The sequence below is a fragment of the Poromitra crassiceps genome (assembly GCF_964638095.1).
Source record: "Poromitra crassiceps genome assembly, chromosome: 15".
Classification (NCBI taxonomy): Eukaryota; Metazoa; Chordata; class Actinopteri; order Beryciformes; family Melamphaidae; genus Poromitra; species Poromitra crassiceps.
The window spans coordinates 15,019,479-15,039,302 of record NC_139634.1 but is presented as its reverse complement, the minus strand read 5'-3'; the positions used below and the strand labels follow the sequence as shown (position 1 = coordinate 15,039,302).

General features: G+C 42.7%; 2 protein-coding genes and 1 pseudogene across 3 annotated transcripts in view; all 3 read left to right on the top strand.

Annotated features, from left to right (window-relative positions):
- Positions 1 to 495: 495 nt before the first annotated feature.
- LOC310790038 (uncharacterized protein) lies at positions 496 to 10,348 on the top strand (the record flags this gene model as incomplete). Its single annotated transcript, XM_083651755.1, has 3 exons — positions 496 to 2,788; positions 5,389 to 6,717; positions 8,889 to 10,348. The coding sequence occupies 3 exons, from the start codon at positions 496 to 498 to the stop codon at positions 10,346 to 10,348; spliced, it is 5,082 nt and encodes a 1,693-aa protein (XP_083507881.1).
- A 745-nt stretch (positions 10,349 to 11,093) lies between these two features.
- Positions 11,094 to 13,508, top strand: LOC310790037 (protocadherin beta-16 pseudogene; annotated as a pseudogene). The gene has a single exon. The product of its transcript is annotated as a protocadherin beta-16 pseudogene (transcript).
- A 2,783-nt stretch (positions 13,509 to 16,291) lies between these two features.
- The window catches only part of LOC310790036 (protocadherin Fat 4-like), a gene marked incomplete at both ends in the record, with an annotated part of 39,931 nt that continues 36,398 nt past the window's right edge, over positions 16,292 to 19,824 (top strand). Inside the window, one exon of the mRNA XM_083651754.1 lies at positions 16,292 to 18,578. Coding sequence (XP_083507880.1) covers positions 16,292 to 18,578 — 2,287 coding nt within the window. The remainder of the gene's footprint in view (positions 18,579 to 19,824) is intronic.

The following is a 19,824-nucleotide window of genomic DNA, read 5'->3' as shown; positions in this document are numbered from 1 at the left end:
TGTGTGTGTGTGTGTGTGCGTGCGTGCGCGCGTGTGAGCGAGAGAGCGAGATTGCGTTGTATCTGTCCTTATCTCGATGCAACTGAAACATCGTTATGTTATTTGTCGACTGTCGTAAGCAAAAAGTTATGGCTATTGTGGAGTAAGAACGCGTGTTGAGTTTTCAAGTTAACATGATAAGAGCAAGTTTCAGCATTAGACTGTGTTTCACCCCATGACAATTAATTATTTTGTATTTGTAGTTGTATGCAGTGAACTCATAGGGACGCTGTTGGACAGTCTGTTGATTTTCAGAGAACAGTACCTCCTCCATTATCAGAGCAAAAAAAATCGAAAAGGCACATTTTGGAGTAGGGGGATGCAAACACGAAGATATCGGGTATTTTCCTTTATTCATGGCATGTGGATTACGGACTATCTGTTTCTGCTGACATTTCTGTTTGGAATCCAAGTGCGGGATACACTATTTTCCTCGTTTTTGTGGCATTGGAAATTATGTACAGAACAATGAGGCGGCAAGTACTGTTGTTTATCTCGGTCCTCTCTCTCAGCTCGGTGCTCGGGCAGGTCAGCTACTCTATTCCTGAGGAAATGGCGAAAGGCTCTTTAGTCGGTAACATAGCACAGGATTTAGGTTTAGATGTGAAACGTCTGAAATCTGGCAAAGCTCGCATTTATACGGGAGACAATACAGAATACATCGAGCTGCATAAAGAAAGAGGAGTCCTCCTTATCAAAGAGAGAATAGACAGAGAAGTCCTCTGCGGGAAGACTACGCCCTGCGCTCTTGATTTTCAAATCATTTTAGAAAATCCAATGGAATTTTACAGCATCACGGTCGAAATCACCGATATTAATGATGACGCTCCTAGTTTTAAAAATACTGAAATGAAATTTGACATAGGCGAAATGGCTCAAATTGGGGCTAAATTTGTTTTAGAGAAGGCAATTGACGACGACGTCGGGGTTAATGGCATCCAGAGCTATTCACTAAGCTCAAGTGACAATTTCGCTTTAAATCCTCATCGAATTGGTACTAGTAGTAATGTTGAGATGGTTTTAAAGAAACCTCTTGACCGAGAGAAACAGGAGCGGCTGTCTTTGGTGTTAACTGCTGCAGATGGCGGCGAACCGCAGCTCTCCGGAACGATGCAAATTCTCATTACAGTGATGGACGCTAACGACAATGCGCCTGTTTGTACACAAACAGAGTACAAGGCTAATGTGAAAGAAAATGCCGTGAAAGGCACTGTTTTAACTAAAGTGAGTGCAACCGATGCAGATCAGGGTTCTCATGGGCATGTCCAATATTCAATGTCCAGTGTCGCTGAGGGGGCAGTGGATCTATTTCAGGTAGATGAAGAAAGTGGTGTCATTGAATTAATTGGAGATATTGATTATGAAAAGTTGAAACATTATGAGATATACGTTCAAGCTACAGACCAAGGTGGCTTTTCGGACGTCTGTAAAGTTATAATTGAAGTGCTTGACACAAATGATAACTCCCCAACTATAAATATTATGTCAAAATCAACTATCATATCTGAGGATGTAAAGTTAGGCACGGTTGTAACTATGCTGAACATTCAAGATCCTGATTCAAGTGATAATGGAAAAGTCCAGTGCGTTTTGGATGGAAATATTCAATTTTCAATTAAGTCATCGTCAAATAATTTCTTCAGTTTAGTCACAGACAGTGATTTAGACAGAGAGAGAGCCTCTGAGTATAATATTACAGTGAGTTGCTCTGATGAGGGAGTGCCCTCCCTCTCCAGCAGCGTCACTCTCACCTTACAGATCTCAGATGTGAATGACAACGCACCTGTCTTTGAGAGGAGCTCATATGAGGCCTACATTGTAGAAAACAACACACCAGGCCTCTCTATATTCACAGTGAAAGCCAGAGATGCTGATTGGAACCAGAATGCCCGTGTTTCTTACATACTGGAGGACTCCTTGGTTAACGGAGTGCCCGTCTCCTCATATGTGTCCGTTAGTGCTGATAGCGGAGTCATCCATGCAGTGCGTTATTTTGACTACGAGCAGATCAAGGATTTCAAGTTCCATGTCAAAGCGCAGGATGGAGGCTCTCCTCCACTCAGTAGCAATGTGACTGTGAAAATACTGATCCAGGACCAGAACGACAACGCCCCTCAGGTTCTGTACCCAGTCCAGACTGGTGGCTCTCTGGTGGCTGAAATGGTGCCTCGCTCAGCAGATGTGGGCTATCTGGTCACTAAAGTGGTGGCTGTTGATGTGGACTCTGGACAGAATGCCTGGCTCTCCTATAAACTGCAGAAAGCCACAGACAGGGCGCTGTTTGAAGTGGGCTTACAGAATGGAGAAATAAGAACTATCCGCCAAGTCATTGATAAAGATGTTGTGAAACAAAGGCTGACTGTTGTAGTGGAGGACAACGGGCAGCCCTCTCGTTCAGCTACAGTCAATGTTAACGTGGCGGTGGCGGACAGCTTCCCTGAAGTGCTGTCGGAGTTCACTGACTTTACACACGACAAGGAGTACAATGACAACCTGACTTTTTACTTAGTCTTGGCTTTGGCTGTAGTGTCCTTTCTCTTCATCACGTGTTTAGTGGTTATTATATCAGTGAAAATATACAGATGGAGACAGTCTCGCATCCTCTATCACTCCAGTCTCCCGGTGATTCCATATTATCCACCACGTTACTCAGACACTTTGGGGACAGGGACTCTCCCACACGTGTACAATTACGAGGTGTGCAGGACGACTGACTCCAGAAAGAGTGACTGTAAGTTCGGCAGAGCTGGTAGTCAGAACGTGCTGATAATGGACCCCAGTTCTACAGGGACGATGCAGCGGATACAGAGTGAGAAGAGCATCCTGGATGAACCAGACTCTCCTCTGGAGGTTTGTTCACTACATTATAAGATTGTTTAGCAAAAGTATTATTTTGAACCATAACAATTAAAATGTATTTTCAGCACTGCGATGGTGAACACTTCCACTTGTAATGAGCGGGAATCGATTGGAAATGCTCTGTGCTTTTTTCGCTGATTGTTTTCTGACAACGCTGTCTGCAAGTGGCCTGTGGCTGTTGCTGAATGCTATTTCTTTCCTCTGATTTATTACGGCTTTGTTGCGAGTTTGCGTCAGATATTACTTTTATTTTATTTTATTGAGTGACACATTACGTAGCAAGAGTACGTAGCAAACGGAGTTATGTTATCCAAATACATGTTATTACACGATTATCCAGTGAATAACGCTGCAACGTGTAATGATAAACATAATGTACAATGTGTTTATGTTTCAGTTGAATCCGTCAGCTTCATGTGATCACCTGCTCAGCATTCTGGGCAAAAGTGATTTTGATTCGATTTCACTCATCCAAACTCTTGTTTATGTGTCTGCCTTATCACAATATAGCATCACACGTATTACTTTTAATAATTAATTGCTCAGTTTTACACCCAACATCGTTTATAGATTTCCCTATTACACAGACTATAATTCAACTGAAAATCAAGTGTCATTCAGGACCATGGAGAGCGACAACTACAGTTCTCTTGCTCCCACTGCAGTGGAGCAAAGGTACTTTTCAAAGCAATTACCCGACATCCTTTGCACTTGTGTGTGTGTGTGTGTGTGTGTGTGTGTGTGTGTGTGTGTGTGTGTGTGTGTGTGTGTGTGTGTGTGTGTGTGTGTGTGTGTGTGTGTGTGTGTGTGTGTGTGTGTGTGTGTGTGTGTGTGTGTGTGTGTGTGTGTGCTTACGTGCGCTTGTGCATTTGTGTTTTATTCACGCTGCATTATGTTTGTACCTCCAAATGTGTTGCCGCTCCATAACGTTTTTTTATATAATTTACAATATCACAGCAGGGATTAAGAGAATCGTGTTATATAATAATAATAATAATAATAATAATAATAATGATAATAATAATAATAACAATAATAATAATAAATAATAAATATAATAATAATAATAATAATAATAATAATAATAATAATAATAATTATAGTAAAATTATTATCATTGTTGTTGTTGTTGTAGTTGTTGTTGTTGTTGTTGTTGTTGTTGTTGTCGTGGTCGTCGTTTAAACTGTAACTGGTGTCGGTACATTTTTCCAAGTATTTTCTGTAGTTCAGTCCTTTGTACAGAGAGGGACGCTGTTGGCCATTGGGTTACTATTTCTGAATGCATTTGTAGCAGTAGGCTACCTCCCCCACCACCTCGATATTAAAGAGAGAAAGGGAGAGAGACAGACATAACAGTCCGGGTTTTTAGAACACCACACGCCGAGACGCTGACATAATTATTTTGTTGCACAGTTTGGGATTATGATCATAACACGAGAGGTTATATCTGGAATTCACAATCAAAACTGAAAAGGAATATTGCAAAGTAAAAGGAAGCAATAACGGATTTTCTTCATCGAGAAATTTCGGCCAGAACGATGCGACGGCAAGTACTGTTGTTTATCTCGGTCCTCTCTCTCGGTTCAATACTCGGGCAGGTCAGCTACTCCATTCCTGAGGAGATGGCAAAAGGGGCTCTAATCGGTAATATAGGACAGGATTTGGGCTTAGATGTGAAGAGACTGAAGTCCGGAAAAGCTCGTCTTTATAATACTGGTGACAGTGCAGAATATATCGAGCTGAACAGAGAAAGAGGCGTCCTCCTTATCAAACAGAGAATAGACAGAGAGGCTTTATGCGGCGAGACGACGCCTTGCGCGTTACATTTTAAAATAATTCTGGAAAATCCAATGGAGTTTTTAACTGTTACTATCGAAATTACTGACGTAAATGATAATCATCCAACATTTGAGAGAAGCGAAATTAAATATGAAATCAGCGAATCAGCCCTTATTGGAGCTCGATTCGTCCTGGAGAAAGCGATAGACGACGATGTTGGTGTCAATGGTCTAAACAGCTACACCCTAAAACCCTCTGATAATTTCGCTCTGAAAACTATTAGCCGTGGAGATGGAAGTAAAGATGTCGAAATGGTTTTACAGAAACAGTTAGACCGAGAGAAACATGAGCATATGTCATTGATATTAACCGCTGTGGATGGTGGTGAGCCACAGCTCTCAGGGACAATGCATATTCTCATAACTGTATTAGATGCCAATGACAATGCTCCGATTTGTTCAAAACCTGAATACAAGGCAAGTGTGATAGAGAACGCTCCTGTTGGCACTATAATAACTACAGTCAGCGCTACAGATATTGATAAAGGTAGTTATGGAAAAGTAACATTCACAATTCCAAAATCAGGAGCAGCAGGTCTTTTCCAAATTGATGTCGATAATGGAGTATTGACCTTGGCTGGGAATATTGATTATGAAAAAAGGAAACTTTACAAGTTAGATGTTCAGGTGGCGGATCAGGGAGGTCTGTCAGATGCATGTAAAGTAATTGTGGAGGTGGCTGATGCAAACGATAACACGCCAACCATTAACATAATGTCTAAATCTCACAGCATATCTGAGGACGTCAAACCAGGAACAATGGTAACAATGCTTAACATCCAAGATCCAGACTCGGGTGACAACGGCAAAGTCATGTGTTTCTTAGACGAAAATATCCCTTTTGCCATGAAATCATCGACAGATAATTTCTTTACGGTAGTGACAGACAGTGATTTAGACCGAGAGAGAGCCTCTGAGTACAATATAACTATGACGTGCTCTGATGAGGGCGTGCCCTCCCTCTCCAGCAGCGTCACTCTCACCTTACAGATCTCAGATGTGAATGACAACGCACCTGTCTTTGAGAGGAGCTCATATGAGGCCTACATTGTAGAAAACAACACACCAGGCCTCTCTATATTCACAGTGAAAGCCAGAGACGCTGACTGGAACCAGAATGCCCGTGTTTCTTACATACTGGAGGACTCCTCTGTTAACGGAGTGCCCGTCTCCTCATATGTGTCTGTTAGTGCTGATAGTGGAGTCATCCATGCAGTGCGCTCTTTTGACTACGAGCAGATCAAGGATTTCCAGTTCCGCATCAAAGCGCAGGATGGAGGCTCTCCTCCACTCAGTAGCAATGTGACTGTGAAAATACTGATCCAGGACCAGAACGACAACGCCCCTCAGGTTCTGTACCCAGTCCAGACTGGTGGCTCTCTGGTGGCTGAAATGGTGCCTCGCTCAGCAGATGTGGGCTATCTGGTCACTAAAGTGGTGGCTGTTGATGTGGACTCTGGACAGAATGCCTGGCTCTCCTATAAACTGCAGAAAGCCACAGACAGGGCGCTGTTTGAAGTGGGCTTACAGAATGGAGAAATAAGAACTATCCGCCAAGTCACTGATAAAGATGTTGTGAAACAAAGGCTGACTGTTGTAGTGGAGGACAACGGGCAGCCCTCTCGTTCAGCTACAGTCAATGTTAACGTGGCGGTGGCGGACAGCTTCCCTGAAGTGCTTTCGGAGTTCACTGACTTTACACACGACAAGGAGTACAATGACAACCTGACTTTTTACTTAGTCTTGGCTTTGGCTGTAGTGTCCTTTCTCTTCATCACGTGTTTAGTGGTTATTATATCAGTGAAAATATACAGATGGAGACAGTCTCGCATCCTCTATCACTCCAGTCTCCCGGTGATTCCATATTATCCACCACGTTACTCAGACACTTTGGGGACAGGGACTCTCCCACACGTGTACAATTACGAGGTGTGCAGGACGACTGACTCCAGAAAGAGTGACTGTAAGTTCGGCAGAGCCGGTAGTCAGAACGTGCTGATAATGGACCCCAGTTCTACAGGGACGATGCAGCGGATACAGAGTGAGAAGAGCATCCTGGATGAACCAGACTCTCCTCTAGAGGTTAGAATGTTCACATTTTGATTATCTTTTTTTATTTGTATTATTGATTTTATTTTGTTAATCGTCATTCACGGGTAATATTAGCACCTTGGACAGCGACAGGCATAGCACTGTATATCTGTCTGTCTGTCTTTCTGTCTGTCTGTCTGTCTGTCTGTCTGCCTGCCTGTCTGTCTGTCTGTCTGTCTGTCTGTCTGTCTGCCTGTCTGCCTGTATGTCTGTCTGCCTGCCTGTCTGTCTGTCTGTCTGTCTGTCTGTCTGTCTGTCTGTCTGCCTGTCTGCCTGTCTGTCTGTCTGTCTGCCTGTGGCAGAATGACTTTTTAGAGCTCATAGAGCTTCAGAACCTAGGACAGCGACAACTTAGGCATTGGCTCTCTCTCTCTCTCTCTCTCTCTCTCTCTCTCTCGCTCTCTCTCTCTCTCTCTCTCCTTTACAGGGCACGTTCTGGCTTAATCAGAAGGTTGACCATTTTATTTTATTTTAGAAATTTATTTTTATTTCACCTCTTTCGACAACTTGCAAAAAAAACATACAGTTTCATTTAGTTTGGTAATTAATCATTTACACTTTCCACAAAAGTACCAACAACTGTTGGCTTAACATCACTACTATCTTTATCAAATTCTAATTCTAATTCAAATTGCTTTATATGAATATCAAAAAAAGAACATTGCCAAACCATCAAGAACAATTACATTAAACATTACATCGCTACTCATGACACAATAATCCATAACATACACATCTCTCTCCCTCTCTCTCTGTCTGTCTTTGTCATCCCCCCCCCCCCCCCTCTCTCTCTCTCTCTCTCTAATGTAGTTTCCTACTGTGAACTCAACGGGCCGCTGTTGGCTAATGTTTTGCTGTTCTAAATCAGTTTGTACCAGAACCTCCTGTGTCATCTCGGTAATAGTGAGATCGGGACAGCCAGCCAGACGCAGAATCGACATTCCAGTTTACAGCCACCTTTTTCGACGGACATTTCAAGCTGGAATTATTTTGTGAAGATAGACGTGTGGATTAATTTGTAATTCTTGTTACATTTTGAATTTACACTGGACGTATATTGATTGAAAAACGAAAGGAAACACGTTAGTTGTGGTGCGACAGAAATATCGGAAAGAACAATGAGACGGCAAGTACTGTTGTTTATCTCGGTCCTCTCTCTCAGCTCGGTGCTCGGGCAGGTTAGCTACTCAATTCCCGAGGAAATGGCGAAAGGCTCTTTAGTCGGTAACATAGCACAGGATTTAGGTTTAGATGTTAAAAGACTAAAGTCAGGTAAAGCTCGTATCTATACAGGAGACAGTGCTCAATATATGGAGTTGAATAGAGATAGAGGAGTCCTCCTTATCAAAGAAAAAATAGACCGTGAAGCGCTCTGCGGACTGACAACGCCTTGCGCGCTGCATTTCCAGATTGCCTTAGAGAGCCCGATGGAATTATTCCCCATTACCGTGGAAATAACAGATATTAATGATAACGCTCCTGTGTTCCAAAAGGACGAGAGAAGATTTGAAATCAGCGAGTCCGCAGTGATCGGTTCTAAATTCATGCTAGAGAAAGCAATTGACCCTGATATAGGACTGAATGGTCTTCAAAGCTATACACTTAAGCCGAGTGATAATTTCATGCTTAAATTGCATGGCCATGCTGATGGCAGTAAAAAGGTAGAAATGATTCTGCAGAAAGCGTTGGATAGAGAGAAACAGGAGCATATATCATTATTGTTAACGGCTGTGGATGGTGGTGAGCCGCAAAAGTCTGGAACTATGCAGATTCATGTCACTGTGTTAGACGCTAATGACAACGCTCCTGTTTTTACGAAAGGCGTTTACAAAGCAAGTGTTACAGAAAACTCCTCAAGAGGAACCCTCGTTACAAAAGTGAGTGCATCTGATGCAGACAAAGGCTCAAATGGCGAGGTGACCTACGTCATCGGAAATGGCATGCATACTGTTTCAAAGCTTTTTCACATTACTGACGAAGGTGATCTTGTATTAAATGGGCCAGTCGATTATGAAAAAGGTAAAAGCTATGAGCTTGATATAGAGGCGATTGACCGAGGAGGTCTCTCTGATTCAAGCAAAGTTATCATTGATATAAGTGACATTAATGACAATAGTCCCATTATAAATATGATTTCGACATCAACTTTGATACGTGAGGATTCCATTTCTAATACAGTGATAGCTATGATGAGTGTCAACGATCCTGATTCGGAAAGTAATGGTCAAGTTCAATGTGTAATTAATAGAAATATACCATTTACAATTAAACCTACATCAACTAATTTCTATAGCATAGTGACAGACAGTGATTTAGACCGAGAGAGAGCGTCTGAGTATAATATCACTGTAACTTGCTCTGACGAGGGAGTGCCCTCCCTCTCCAGCAGCGTCACTCTCACCTTACAGATCTCAGATGTGAATGACAACGCGCCTGTCTTTGAGAGGAGCTCATATGAGGCCTACATTGTAGAAAACAACACACCAGGCCTTTCTATATTCACATTGAAAGCCAAAGACGCTGACTGGAACCAGAATGCCCGTGTTTCTTACATACTGGAGGACTCCTCTGTTAACGGAGTGCCCGTCTCCTCATATGTGTCTGTTAGTGCTGATAGTGGAGTCATCCATGCAGTGCGCTCTTTTGACTACGAGCAGATCAAGGATTTCCAGTTCCGCGTCAAAGCACAAGATGGAGGCTCTCCTCCACTCAGTAGCAATGTGACTGTGAAAATACTGATCCAGGACCAGAACGACAACGCCCCTCAGGTTCTGTACCCAGTCCAGACTGGTGGCTCTCTGGTGGCTGAAATGGTGCCTCGCTCAGCAGATGTGGGCTATCTGGTCACTAAAGTGGTGGCTGTTGATGTGGACTCTGGACAGAATGCCTGGCTCTCCTATAAACTGCAGAAAGCCACAGACAGGGCGCTGTTTGAAGTGGGCTTACAGAATGGAGAAATAAGAACTATCCGCCAAGTCACTGATAAAGATGTTGTGAAACAAAGGCTGACTGTTGTAGTGGAGGACAACGGGCAGCCCACTCGTTCAGCTACAGTCAATGTTAACGTGGTGGTGGCGGACAGCTTCCCTGAAGTGCTGTCGGAGTTCACTGACTTTACACACGACAAGGAGTACAATGACAACCTGACGTTTTACTTAGTCTTGGCTTTGGCTGTAGTGTCCTTTCTCTTCATCACGTGTTTAGTGGTTATTATATCAGTGAAAATATACAGATGGAGACAGTCTCGCATCCTCTATCACTCCAGTCTCCCGGTGATTCCATATTATCCACCACGTTACTCAGACACTTTGGGGACAGGGACTCTCCCACACGTGTACAATTACGAGGTGTGCAGGACGACTGACTCCAGAAAGAGTGACTGTAAGTTCGCGAGAGCCGGTAGTCAGAACGTGCTGATAATGGACCCCAGTTCTACAGGGACGATGCAACGGATACAGAGTGAGAAGAGCATCCTGGATGAACCAGACTCTCCAATAGAGGTTAGAATGTTCACATTGTGATTATATCAAGTTGTGTTGTGTTAAATATACCCATACGCTGACAACATAATTTCAGCACCATGGACAGAGACATGTGGCTTTAACCTTCGCTCCCTCACTCACTCCCTACTCCGGCACCCTCCGTTGTTTTTGTATGCCAGATTCGTTTTTGTTCATCATTATTAGGTGGACCCTATTATTTGTACGTGTCATAATTTAATTTTATATTCCATTTGCAAGTTCTGCCCTAATCGAGGATTTCCATGTATTATTATTATTATTATTATTATTATTATTATTATTATTATTATTATTATTATTATTATTAACAATAATAACAACAATAATAATAATAATAATAATAATATAATAATAATAATAATAATCATCATCATCATCATAATCATAATCATAATCATAATCATAATCATAACGAGAATGATAATACTAATAATAATGTGTTTTAATTATTTATATTTTTTAATATTGTAGTTTCGTACTGTGGACTCATTGGGCCGCTGTTGGCCAGCGTGTTGCAGCTTTAGTTCAGATTTGTATCAGAACCTCCCCTGCCATCTCGGTATAGCTAGTTCGATCGAGAAAGAAAGAGCCAGGCTGCACTGCTCGGGATACAGACAACACCATCCACGGACACATTAAGCTGATCTTATTTTTGCTCGAAACTTGTGGATTTTATATTCCTTTTAAGCTCCTGATAGAATTTTCTTTGTACAACGGGACAACACGTTATTGTGGCACACCAGAAATGTCGGACAGAACAATGAGGCGGCAAGTACTGTTGTTTATCTCGGTCCTCTCTCTCAGCTCGGTGCTCGGGCAGGTCAGCTACTCCATTCCTGAGGAAATGGCGAAAGGCTCTATAGTCGGTAACATAGCACAGGATTTAGGGTTACATGTGAAAAGACTGAAGTCAGGTAAAGCTCGTATTTATACTGGCGACAGTGCAGAATACATCGAGCTGAATAAAGAAAGAGGAGCCATCCTTGTTAAAGAGAGAATCGACAGAGAGGCGCTCTGCGGACAGACGACGCCTTGTGCTTTACATTCTCAGATTATTCTAGAAAATCCCATGGAACTTTTTCGTATAACAGTAGAGATTACTGATATCAATGACAACAGTCCTAGTTTTAAAAACGACGAGAAACGTTTTGAAATTAGCGAATCCGCAGTTACAGGATCTAAATTTGTGTTGGAAAGGGCCGTGGATGCGGACATTGGCTTGAATGGTCTGAAAAATTATACGTTGAAACCTACTGATAATTTTGCACTGAAACTACAAAGTCAGGCCGATGGGAGTAAAAAGGTGGAAATGGTTTTGCAAAAACCGTTAGATCGAGAGCAGCAGGAACAAATATCACTCCTGTTAACAGCTGTAGATGGGGGAGAGCCTCAGATGTCTGGCACAGTGAAGATCTATGTGACTGTACTAGATGCAAACGACAATGCTCCGATTTTCACGCAGTCAGTTTACAAGACAACCATAACAGAAAATTCTCAGAGGGGAACAATTTTGACGAAGGTTAGTGCTACTGATGCAGATAAAGGCACTAATGGTGATGTCTCTTATTCAGTGTCGACTGCAATGGATAGTGTATCTGATGTATTTCATATAAATGAAAATGGAGACGTAATATTAATTGGTAAAATCGACTATGAAAAAGCCAAACACTACCAAATTGACATTGAAGCAAAAGACAGTGGTGGATTGTCTGATTCCAGTAAAGTTATAGTTGATGTTATTGATGTCAATGATAACATGCCTGTAATCAATGTGCTTTCAAAATCAAATTCAATCCCAGAGAACTCTCCTCTTAAAACAGTTATTGTCATGTTTAGTGTACTTGACCCAGATTCTAGCAACAATGGTCAGGTCAACTGTGAAATAACGGATAACATTCCTTTTGCAATCAAAACTACATCAAACAGTTTCTATAGCCTAGTGACAGACAGTGATTTAGACAGAGAGAGAACCTCTGAGTATAATATCAGTGTGACGTGCTCTGATGAGGGAGTGCCCTCACTCTCCAGCAGCGTCACTCTCACCTTACAGATCTCAGATGTGAATGACAACGCGCCTGTCTTTGAGAGGAGCTCATATGAGGCCTACATTGTAGAAAACAACACACCAGGCTTCTCTATATTCACAGTGAAAGCCAGAGATGCTGACTGGAACCAGAATGCCCGTGTTTCTTACATACTGGAGGACTCCTCGGTTAACGGAGTGCCCGTCTCCTCATATGTGTCCGTTAGTGCTGATAGTGGAGTCATCCATGCAGTGCGCTCTTTTGACTATGAGCAGATCAAGGATTTCCAGTTCCACGTCAAAGCACAGGATGGAGGCTCTCCTCCACTCAACAGCAATGTGACTGTGAAAATACTGATCCAGGACCAGAACGACAACGCCCCTCAGGTTCTGTACCCAGTCCAGACTGGTGGCTCTCTGGTGGCTGAAATGGTGCCTCGTTCAGCAGATGTGGGCTATCTGGTCACTAAAGTGGTGGCTGTTGATGTGGACTCTGGACAGAATGCCTGGCTCTCCTATAAACTGCAGAAAGCCACAGACAGGGCGCTGTTTGAAGTGGGCTTACAGAATGGAGAAATAAGAACTATCCGCCAAGTCACTGATAAAGATGTTGTGAAACAAAGGCTGACTGTTGTAGTGGAGGACAACGGGCAGCCCTCTCGTTCAGCTACAGTCAATGTTAACGTGGCGGTGGCGGACAGCTTCCCTGAAGTGCTGTCGGAGTTCACTGACTTTACACACGACAAGGAGTACAATGACAACCTGACTTTTTACTTAGTCTTGGCTTTGGCTGTAGTGTCCTTTCTCTTCATCACGTGTTTAGTGGTTATTATATCAGTGAAAATATACAGATGGAGACAGTCTCGCATCTATCACTCCAGTCTCCCGGTGATTCCATATTATCCACCACGTTACTCAGACACTTTGGGGACAGGGACTCTCCCACACGTGTACAATTACGAGGTGTGCAGGACGACTGACTCCAGAAAGAGTGACTGTAAGTTCGGCAGAGCCGGTAGTCAGAACGTGTTGATAATGGACCCCAGTTCTACAGGGACGATGCAACAAATACAGAGTGAGAAGAGCATCCTGGATGAACCAGACTCTCCTATAGAGGTTAGAATATTGACATTTTGATTATATCAAGTTGTGTTGTGTTAAATCTTGCCATGCACTGACAACAGCATTTCAGCACCATGGACAGAGACAACAGTTAACCCGCACTCCCTTTCCCTCACTCTCTTCCTCATCAACTACTTGTAATCAAGTGATTCTGTTGTTGGGGACATGCCTTCTTCCCTGTGGTATGTCAGATTACTTTTTGTTCATGATTATTAGGTGAACCCTGTCCGATGAACCAGATTCACCCTTAGACATCAGTCCCTTTGAACACAAGGGACACACATTCTGTTTATCTTACCATACAGTAACATAGTATAAAGTACTCAGGGGGCATAACCATAGTTTTAAATAGTGTCGCAATGCATGGTTTTGCCTGTTAAGATGACACGGTGAGGATTGGGCATACCTGGCGCTTATGCCAGTGGTTCTCAAAGTGGGATCCAAGGACCCCCAGGGGTCCTTGAGGGGGTTCCAGGGGTGCCCCAGCAAAAAGGGGATTTTTTTTCACTAGAATTCCATCCATAAAGTAACACAATGACAATGCATGACTATTCATGGGTTTCATACACTTTCGATAATAAAACATCTACAAGCAACAATCTTATCAGATGGTGGCCCCTCGGACAAAACCTCCATGGATGGGGGTCCGTGGTCTAATTTGTGTCAGTTTAGGGGTCCTTGATGTGAAAATGTTTGAGAACATACTAGCCTATGCTACAGTCGATTGTTGAGTTGTTGACTACAAAGACAGAGCTGCAGGCAGGTGACCTGTCATTCTCTTACACATGTTTGGTTGTGACATTCTATGCATTGTAGTCTGTCTCACTGCAGTGGTGCAGTCATGCTGGGAGGCCTACCAGCATTGGTGCTAATTAACACTCCTGCTCTTGGCAATTCCTCATTCAGGCATGGTGTGTGAAATTGCACCCGATGGGTCCACCCTCATGTGTAGAGGGTTAGTGGAACAAGTCAAGTGTGGCTTGAGTAGAGTAAAACATATACATCTATTTTGAGTGTCTTTGAATGTTGATCGAGACATTGCAATATATTTGATTGGCCATCCAGTTATTCAGTGATGTGGAATAAATTATTGTGTTGAATGTAACCCTTCATCTATTTGTTCCTTAATTGACAGTGTTTGTCTGTCCTGTTTGAGGGGCGTGGAATATTTAATAGCCAAGCACCCCTGTGAGCAGTACACTTTGCCGTGATCCAGGAATAGACGGGACTGCTAGCCTGAGAGCTAGGGCCCAAGTTTGTATGGGTTTAAGCTATAGGCCAGTGATACTCAACCCGAGGCTCTATATAGAGCCACATGCAGCGCCTTTATTGTGGCTCTCTTAAGTCCTATAAAATAAATAAATAAATAAATAAATAAATAAATAAATAAATAAATAAATAAATAATGATAAAGAGTGCAAATAATAAAGGGAGGGAACTGACTTTTTGGATTGTGGCTCTTGCAAAAAAAATTGTCAACCCTGCATTGAGTAAAGCAGGGTTGCATACTGGCCTATGCTAAGGGTTCCAGTGAATTTCCCTGTGAAGCTCCCAGTGAAGCCCTGCCTGGCGATGTTCATTCATGTGTCATTAGGTCTATGGAGGAGAGTAATAATTGGTCAAGTTGTTGGTAACCGGCATCTCCCTCTCTCTCTCCCTATCAGTCTCTCGCCTCCTCTCTCTCTCTCCATCAGTCTCTCCCCTCTCTCCCCCTCTCTCTCCCTCTCCCTCAGTCTCTCCCTCTCCTCCTCTCCCTCAGTCTCTCTCGTGAGCCTCCTCAGTCTCTCTCATGAGCCTCAGACTGATGACATCATCTCTGATGACATCAGTGATTATGTCATCAGTGTGTGTGTCTGTCTCTTGTGTGTGTTTGTGTGTGCATCCTGTCTCTTGTGTATCTTGTGTGTGTGTGTGTGTGTGTGTGTGTGTGTGTGTGTGTGTGTGTGTGTGTGTGTGTGTGTGTGTGTGTGTGTGTGTGTGTGTGCGTGCGTGCGTGCGTGCGTGCGTGTGTGTGTGTGTCTCTTGTGTGTGTATGTGTGCATCACTGATGATGTCACAATGCCTCTGACATCACTGATGAAGTCACAATTTATGACGTCACTGATGACATCATCCCTGGGACTTTGTATAATAATAATAATAATAATAATAATAATAATAATAATAATAATAATAATAATAATAATAATAGATATATATAAGTGAATAATTACTTAGGCTGCCAAATTATTTCAAGTAACTACATAATTGCCTGACTCTATGAAACTCCTAAAGAAATTACCACTTATCAAACCGACCAACTGAACTCATTCTCCATTTTCTGGAACATAATGCCATTCCCAGATTCCCCACCATAATTACTTTTACGAAATTATCTGGAAAATGTGGACCTATTAGAATATGTGTTGAATTCTCACAATGTGGCTTGATTTATCACTTGCACTATTGGAAATGGATCATCTAAAATCTCAATTGTTAGCTGTATCTTGAACCTATTTCATTATCTAGTTTTCTGCAATTCAAGTGTTTGGACTCTTAGGGCCGCTGTTGACCAGTGCCTTGTAGTTTTCAAGCAGAGCCACCCTCCCTCCTCTCCTCAACATCTCGTTATAACGAGGCGAACAGTCGGACATACAGCATACATCCCTCGTTAAAAGGAGCTATACGATTCTGTTGTTTCTGATGAGAAGGATATGCATTCAATTTAATATCTGGCTCTTAAATCCTATGAAACGAAGGATCTTATCACTGCGGAATACAACGTATTATTTTTGGAGGATAAAATATCGGAGATGACAATGAGACGGCAAGTACTGTTGTTTATCTCAGTCCTCTCTCTCAGCTCGGTGCTCGGACAGGTCAGCTACTCCGTTCCCGAAGAAATGGCAAAAGGCTCTTTAGTCGGAAACGTCGCACATGATTTAGGGCTCGATGTGAAAAGACTGAAGTCAGGTAAAGCTCGCATCTATACAGGAGACAGCGCAGCATACATCGAGCTGAATAAAGACAAGGGAGTCCTCCTTGTGAAAGAGAGAATCGACAGAGAAGCGCTCTGCGGACAGACGACGCCTTGTGCTTTACATCTCCAAATTACACTGGAAGATCCTATTGAATTGTATATGGTTACAGTAGAAATAAATGACATCAACGATAATACACCCAGCTTTAAAAAGGATGAGATGAAATTTAGAATTAGTGAGTCGGCTGTAGTCGGCGCAAAATTCGTTCTAGAAAGAGCTGTGGACCTAGATGTCGGTGTAAATGGACTGCAAACATATTCGTTAAAACCCACAGACAATTTCCATCTAAAATTGCAAAATCAGCAAGACGGTGGCAGAAAGGTTGAGATGGTGTTGCAAAAGCATCTAGATAGAGAAACGGAAGCGCACCTCTTTTTAACTCTTACAGCTACTGATGGTGGCGATCCGCAGCTTTCGGGAACAATGCGAATAGAGATTGATGTGCTAGATGCCAATGACAATGCCCCGGTATTTACGCAGGAAGTGTATAAAGCTATTATATTGGAGACAGCTTCAAAAGGCACAATTATAAGTACCGTTAGTGCCACTGATGCAGACCAGGGTTCAAATGGTAAAGTATCATATTCATTAACAAACACGATAGATGATGATTCTGTCGTGTTTGAAATTGATGAAGATAAAGGCGTGGTCGCATTAAGTGGCAGCCTGGATTATGAAAAAGCACGACATTATGAGATTCATGTCCAAGCAAGTGATGATGGGGGACTAACAGACTCGTGTAAGATCGTTGTTGAGGTGACAGATACGAACGATAATCACCCATCTATTAATATTATATCCAAAACCAATACAATATCGGAGAATTGCCAGCCAGGAACAGTGGTAACTATTATTAACGTGCAAGACCCAGATTCCGGGGAAAATGGCAAAGTCACGTGTGATATTAATGAATACATTCCATTTATGATTAGAACCACGTCAAAACATTTCTATAGCCTAGTGACAGACAGTGATTTAGACCGAGAGAGAGCGTCTGAGTATAATATAACTGTGACGTGCTCAGATGAGGGCGTGCCCTCCCTCTCCAGCAGCGTCACTCTCACCTTACAGATCTCAGATGTGAATGACAACGCACCTGTCTTTGAGAGGAGCTCATATGAGGCCTACATTGTAGAAAACAACACACCAGGCCTCTCTATATTCACAGTGAAAGCCAGAGACGCTGACTGGAACCAGAATGCCCGTGTTTCTTACATACTGGAGGACTCCTCGGTTAACGGAGTGCCCGTCTCCTCATATGTGTCCGTTAGTGCTGATAGTGGAGTCATCCATGCAGTGCGCTCTTTTGACTACGAGCAGATCAAGGATTTCCAGTTCCGCGTAAAAGCGCAGGATGGAGGCTCTCCTCCGCTCAGTAGCAATGTGACTGTGAAAATACTGATCCAGGACCAGAACGACAACGCCCCTCAGGTTCTGTACCCAGTCCAGACTGGTGGCTCTCTGGTGGCTGAAATGGTGCCTCGTTCAGCAGATGTGGGCTATCTGGTCACTAAAGTGGTGGCTGTTGATGTGGACTCTGGACAGAATGCCTGGCTCTCCTATAAACTGCAGAAAGCCACAGACAGGGCGCTGTTTGAAGTGGGCTTACAGAATGGAGAAATAAGAACTATCCGCCAAGTCACTGATAAAGATGTTGTGAAACAAAGGCTGACTGTTGTAGTGGAGGACAACGGGCAGCCCTCTCGTTCAGCTACAGTCAATGTTAACGTGGCGGTGGCGGACAGTTTCCCTGAAGTGCTGTCGGAGTTCACTGACTTTACACACGACAAGGAGTACAATGACAACCTGACTTTTTACTTAGTCTTGGCTTTGGCTGTAGTGTCCTTTCTCTTCATCACGTGTTTAGTGGTTATTATATCAGTGAAGATATACAGATGGAGACAGTCTCGCATCCTCTATCACTCCAGTCTCCCGGTGATTCCATATTATCCACCACGTTACTCAGACACTTTGGGGACAGGGACTCTCCCACACGTGTACAATTACGAGGTGTGCAGGACGACTGACTCCAGAAAGAGTGACTGTAAGTTCGGCAGAGCTGGTAGTCAGAACGTGTTGATAATGGACCCCAGTGCTACAGGGACGATGCAGCGGATACAGAGTGAGAAGAGCATCCTGGATGAACCAGACTCTCCTCTAGAGGTCAGTCCCTTCCAATGCAAGGCAGTCATTCAATAGTAGCTATATTTATTAGTCTTTGTTCATGCATTTTACCATTGGATTTCTTGGTTTGCATGAAACCAAGACCAACTTGAAAGTTGTGTCTGTGATGCTGGTGTTGTTGCATAAGAGCTTGGTCTTTTAATGTATAGTACCTCTGTGAAATCCACTTGAACGTGTGTGTGTGTGTGTGTGTGTGTGTGTGCGTGCGTGCGTGTGTGTGCGCGCGCGTGCGTGCGTGCGTGCGTGCGTGCGTGCGTGCGTGCGTGCGTGCGTGCGTGCGTGCGTACTGTGTTTTGAGACCCTCTCTTCCACATTTCCCGGTGTCAGCATGAAACCTTGTGCTTTGAGGCCAGCATACCGATTTGGACACTATTTTGAGCTCATTGGCAATGGCAACGTTTTATTTGCTCACTGCTCCAGTGCTCCGACACTGTCCTCTAGTCTAGAAGTTAGTGTGTAGGAAACAATGCTGAAACTTCTATAGATGCAATCGATAGCGTGTTCCCTTAAACCTGGTACAATAGCAATTTGGCTCAGTGCCTACACTTAAATTTTATTTTATTATTAATTTATTAATTTATTAATTTATTAATTTATTAATTTATTAATTCATTAATTCATTAATTCATTAATTCATTAATTCATTAATTCATTTATTCATTTATTTGTTTGTTTGTTTGTTTATTTTTGTATTTATTTATTTATTTATTTATTTATTTATTTATTTATTACATTTTTTAAATTTTTTACATTTACTTTCATTTCATTTCATTTAGTGAGAGCAGTAGGATTTCATTCTCGCACAATTCAAACTCAAAATCATTATGATAGGCATAATATGTTATAGGACATAATTAATTGTTTTAGAATAGTCTCCAGAGAAATTGACATTCCATTTTTTCACGTGTTGCTATTAGCCTAATGATTTTGATCTTTTAGTATTACTCTATTTGTATTGCAATCTGGCCACCTTCTTTTCAGCACCAAGGACAGCGTAAAACAAATCCCCCTCTCGCTCATGCTGTTGTTGGGTTGGCTGATGATTGTATTTTTCAAAGCAATGGCGTTTCACTTTGTGTACCAACAGCACTCGCTGTGCCTGTGCGTTTGTGAACAAGTGTGTGTGT